At 45.4% G+C, this 5,166-nt stretch overlaps 1 protein-coding gene across 1 annotated transcript; it reads left to right on the top strand.

The window, feature by feature from the left end:
• The first annotated feature begins 785 nt into the window (after positions 1–785).
• LOC109781604 (ankyrin repeat-containing protein NPR4) lies at positions 786–4,737 on the top strand. The gene is made up of 4 exons (XM_020340192.4): positions 786–988; positions 1,152–1,550; positions 2,485–2,897; positions 3,619–4,737. The coding sequence occupies exons 1-4, from the start codon at positions 967–969 to the stop codon at positions 4,450–4,452; spliced, it is 1,668 nt and encodes a 555-aa protein (XP_020195781.1). The 5' UTR covers positions 786–966; the 3' UTR covers positions 4,453–4,737.
• The last annotated feature ends 429 nt before the right edge of the window (positions 4,738–5,166 follow it).

Below are 5,166 nucleotides of genomic sequence, written 5' to 3'. Positions count from 1 at the left end.
CAACGACAAGGTGGGTGGAAAAGGAAGAGACGGGGCAGCGGCTAATGTTTTGCCCGGCCGCCGGCGTTTCTCATCTGAGCAGAGAATCATCTACACTAAAAATAACATGGATCATCTTTTTTTTCTCCGCAAAAAAAAAGGTGCTCCGACGCTCGTTCGCAAGCCGTAGCATCAAGACCACCGGGTCCCTTTTATTATGGGCACTTTGTTTCGTTGTCATGGAAAATAAAAATGACGGGACCTGCCACTCTATTCCTGCTGCTGGTTTGCGGGTCGTTCTTCTCGTCCACCTTCCGTATCTCCTTCCATGTCACCAGCACACTTCCGGACAACGAACATCCCACGGGACACAGAGATCCAAAAGGGCATCAAAAGTGTGCGCATCCTCTCGCAAGTGCCACAGTCCGGTTCAGTGGACGCACACGCTAAAAGCCACTAACAGAGCAGCACAGCCCATCTGTCAGTGACTCCGTCGTCCACTAATCCTCGTCCATCAGCTCACACCACTCCTAATCAGAAAGTGCGTAGAATACAAAAACGAAACGTGCCCAATGCTAATCGGTCTCGGCGTATGACGCAGGAGTCTTCCCCACTTCCATTCTCCTCTTTCTCTTGGACTCATGCGCGTGACATGGACGTTCCACGCAGAAGGAAGCTGCCCGGCAGCTTCGCCCAGTACCACTGCACCGCTTCCTGGTCACTGGTCCGCGGGCCCCGCCACGGCTTTTCCCCTCCGCTCCCGCGGTCCCGCCCCGCTCGGCCGAACCCCAACAAAACCTCCCTCTCTCTCCGCCAAAAAGCTCCCCAACAAGGGAGTCGTTGCCGTCTCGTCCTCCCCCACCCCTCCTTCCTCACCCCTTCCTCCGCGCCGCCGAGGTCTCACGTGCTCCTTTTAAGGCGCTCTCCGCCCGAGCCCCGCCTCGGGAACCCTAGCGCGCGACCGCAGTCCCGCCTCCGCTTCCCGCGATGTTGCCCGAGATCCGCGAAGGTGAGCAGCAGGCTCTACTGGAAATGGTGGTCGTGTTCGGAATTCGGACGCCCTTTTGTTTTTGTTTGTTTGTTTGGGAGGAGCGGAATTGGGATTCCTAATTCCTAGGACCGTGAGGCTTCGCTGTACTGATTCGATTTTGCCGTTTGCTGTTTGGGCGCAGAGGGCGGCAGCGGCGCGGGCACGAGCGCGACCAAGGCGATGTCGGTGTCGCTGAGCGGGAAGCGGGGCCGGTACGTGCGGCAGGTGACGGGCCGCCACAACGACACCGACCTGCACGTGGCGGCGCGGGCCGGGGACGCCGCGGCGCTGCGCCGCGCGCTGGACGAGGCGGCGGTGGTCGTGGCGGTCGGGGAGGAAGGGGAGCAGCTGGAGGCGGTGCGCCGCGCCGTGGCCGCGGAGGCCAACGAGGCCGGGGAGACGCCGCTCCTGGCCGCCGCCGAGAGGGGCCACCTCGAGGTGGTGGTGGAGCTGCTCCGGCATCTGGACTCCCAGGGCGTCGCCGCGAAGAACAGGTCGGGGTATGACGCGCTGCACGTCGCGGCCAGAGAAGGGCATCATGGTGAGGTTCCATCCTGACCTCTTTGCTGCAGATTGCGTATCCCTATGGTAAATTGCAGAGCCTTGAGCTGCGATTTTTTGTTTGCTGGGTTTGTAGCGACTGCGTACTTGGTACTAGCGCTATGTTTGGTCCACTATCTGGAAATGTGTGCAGAAGTGTATGTACTAGTATAGTTGTGAACTGCAATACGAAGCTTGGTATAGCTTCTTTTGCAGTTACATGATGTTTGGGGAAAACATTTTAACATGATTACACGCATAGCATAGCACTAACTTATAGTGAGTCAGATATTTTGCATTGCCGCATACGATACTCAAGTGAGTAGGTTGCAATTAATTAGGATACAAATTACAGAAAATATGCGGCCACTCAGTGTTTGAGCCTGTAGAGGTCTTTGCTGATTGATTTCTTCATTTTCAAAGGAACATTAGCCTATCAGGTGTTTAAATCTGTTCTCTTGCTTCTGACCTCAGTGCAAGTCTGTTTATAAGAGATTGAGCTGTTACACTTCAAAGACTGCACTAATTGGGTAAACTGGTGTGCAAAATAGGAAAAAACCTTTTAGGATATGATTACTTGAAAATGATTGGTGCTTGATCTGGATATTTGGCATGCATTGCGTGATGGCTGCAAGCACCTATATTTGTAGATTCACATCAAATTTGTGTGCCTTTGATGTGTTCTGCATATCCTGGATAGCTTGCTTCCAATAGAACGAGCCATCACTTTCTAATTTTATAATGGTAATGTTTTTTTTGGCAAACAATATAATGGTAATGGTGAAACTGGGGTAATCAGTACTTCATTTGATCCAGGATAAGTTAGGATAGCTTATTAACATATTCTGACTCCTATATTATTCATTGTATGTTTATATAGCCCATTAGTTATGTAGGAAGCAATTTTTTTCCTAACTAGGTACTATTTTGGTCAGCTGTTGTGCAGGAAATGTTACGTCACGATAGGATGTTTGCCAAAACATTTGGCCTTGCAAATACTACCCCGCTTATCTCAGCAGCTACAAGGGGACATGCTGAAGTTGTCCAATTGTTACTTGAACAAGATGATTTTGGATTGGGGGAAATGGCCAAAGATAATGGCAAAAATGCTTTACACTTTGCTGCTCGACAGGGACATATGGAAATTGTTAAAGCGTTACTTGAGAAAGATCCACAGCTAGCAAGACGAAATGACAAGAAAGGTCAAACGGCACTGCATATGGCTGTGAAAGGAACTAACTGTGATGTTCTTAGAGCACTTGTGGATGCTGATCCAGCAATTGTAATGCTGCCAGACAAAAATGGAAACACTGCCTTGCATGTAGCAACAAGGAAAAAGCGAGCAGAGGTATTTATATTGTGTTATTTATATATCATAGCCTATATGATTACCGTATACCTAGAATACATGTACTAGTCTAAAATAAACATTTAACTCTACCTGCTGATTACACCTTGTTTTACTAGAATGATCAATCAACTACTCCCTCCGATCCAAATTAATTGTCGCAGCTCTAGTACAAAATCCAAATTAATTGTCGCCGCTCTAGTACAACTTTGTACTAGAGCTGCGACAGTTAATTTGGATTGGACGGAGTCCAGTAGAAGTTGAATCAAATCAGCGATGTACTTATATTTCATCTTCCAGAAATATTCTGATAAGTTACATTGTTATACTTACACCTTTTGATTAGGGACATCATCCAAGCAAATGCATTAGAAACAAGTTATTCTCTAAGCTGATAAGATTGTGTCGTATGCCATGTAAATAATTTCTTAGGCCGCTAATGTGTCTAGTATGAAATGTAAATACTTAGCTGCAGTTAGCAAAAGCCGTGCTGCTTTGCGCACCAGGTTAGAGCATGACTAACTTTCTAATTTTATGGTGAAAATATTTCGAAATAATTTGTATCATAACTTCTTAATTTACATACGGCAGTTTTATATCACAAATTTTCACTCGTCTATTACATGTTTTATACTTGACTGTTATATTTCATGATAAATATCAAAACTTAATGTGGACTTACCGTTCTTAATATGGACTCACTGTTTCCTATTTTCTGCAGATAGTTATTGTTCTTTTGCGGCTACCAGATACCCATGTCAATGCACTGAACAGAGATCACAAGACTGCTTTTGATATAGCTGAAGGGCTGCCACATTGTGAGGAGTCGTCTGAAATTAAGGATATTTTATCTCAACATGGCGCTCTCAGATCTAGAGAGCTAAATCAGCCTCGAGATGAACTCCGGAAGACAGTGACAGAGATCAAGAAAGATGTCCACACACAGCTCGAACAGACAAGAAAAACTAACAAAAATGTGCATGGCATTGCTAAGGAACTCAGAAAGTTGCACAGAGAAGGTATCAATAATGCAACAAACTCTGTAACTGTTGTTGCTGTGCTTTTTGCTACTGTCGCTTTCGCAGCTATATTCACTGTACCTGGTGGAAATGAGAACAATGGAGTTGCGATTGTTGTCCAGACTGCTTCCTTTAGGATATTCTTCATCTTTAATGCCATAGCTCTGTTCACATCATTGGCGGTGGTCGTGGTTCAAATAACAGTTGTCAGGGGAGAAACCAAGTCTGAGCGAAAGGTTGTTGAGGTGATCAACAAGCTTATGTGGCTGGCATCAGTTTGCACAACCATTTCTTTCATTGCCTCATGCTATATTGTGCTAGGCCGCCATTTCCAATGGGCAGCAATACTGGTTAGTTTGATAGGTGGTGTTACAATGACTGGTGTTCTTGGAACAATGACGTACTTTGTGGTGAAATCAAAGCGCATGAGGAAGATTAGAAAAAAAGAGAAGATGTCAAGAAGAAGCGGCTCAAGCTCCTGGGTTGATAATACTGAAATCTCAGAGACTGAGCTTAATCAAGTGTATGCCTTGTAAAGAGACAGGGTGTTTGAACTCAGCCTTGCCTCTGCAATTGAGAATGTACATGCTTAATCAAGTGTATGCCTTGTAAGACACAGGGTGTTTGAACTCAGCCTCATATCTGGAATCGAGAATGTACATGAAAATTCCAGATGCGCGCATTAACAAATAGATTACTCACATTATTCCTTGATTGCACAATTCCTTTCTGTAATGACAAACGATGCATACCTAAAAGGGAGGCCCATTGTGTAAGGCTCATGCAGTTGAAGAATCCACTGTGCACAATCTGTTGTACAAGTCGGTTGCACTTTTTCTTTCTGTTCCATTTTCCAGCCATCATAACTGTGCACAATCTGTTGTACAAGTGAGGTGCACTTTTTTTCCGTTCCATTTTTCCAGCCATCATAATTCACGAGACATTCTGTTTTGGTTATTTGGTATGTATGCATCTACTTGTAACCTGTCATCAACTGCATACATACATTTCATGACTTAAGTAAGCTCCTGGCCCCTCATTCTTAATTCTGAACTGTTCCTCAGTTAACATTCTTATACTTTCATGTGGCAATGCGACTGCAGGCTCTGATAGTTTTTGTTCCTTTACACAATGAAGCATCATGTTTTGAGGATGCTGATTTTGTATGAACTTATGAGGATGCTTTATTGTTTTTATATTTTATTATAGAACAAATTATTAAGTAACTATTAAACCTTTCTCAATGTGAC

This window comes from Aegilops tauschii, chromosome 3 (assembly GCF_002575655.3).
Source record: "Aegilops tauschii subsp. strangulata cultivar AL8/78 chromosome 3, Aet v6.0, whole genome shotgun sequence".
NCBI lineage: Eukaryota > Viridiplantae > Streptophyta > Magnoliopsida > Poales > Poaceae > Aegilops > Aegilops tauschii.
The sequence above is the reverse complement of the archived record's forward strand: the minus strand, read 5'-3'. Positions and strand labels throughout refer to the sequence as shown.

Bases quoted from the DNA above. Each gene is read 5' to 3' on its own strand.
- LOC109781604 (XM_020340192.4), top strand. From the start codon at position 967: ATGTTGCCCGAGATCCGCGAAG. The intron at 1,551-2,484 runs GTGAGGTTCCAT...TATTTTGGTCAG, and splicing joins GGCCAGAGAAGGGCATCATG to CTGTTGTGCAGGAAATGTTA. The intron at 2,898-3,618 runs GTATTTATATTG...TATTTTCTGCAG, and splicing joins CAAGGAAAAAGCGAGCAGAG to ATAGTTATTGTTCTTTTGCG.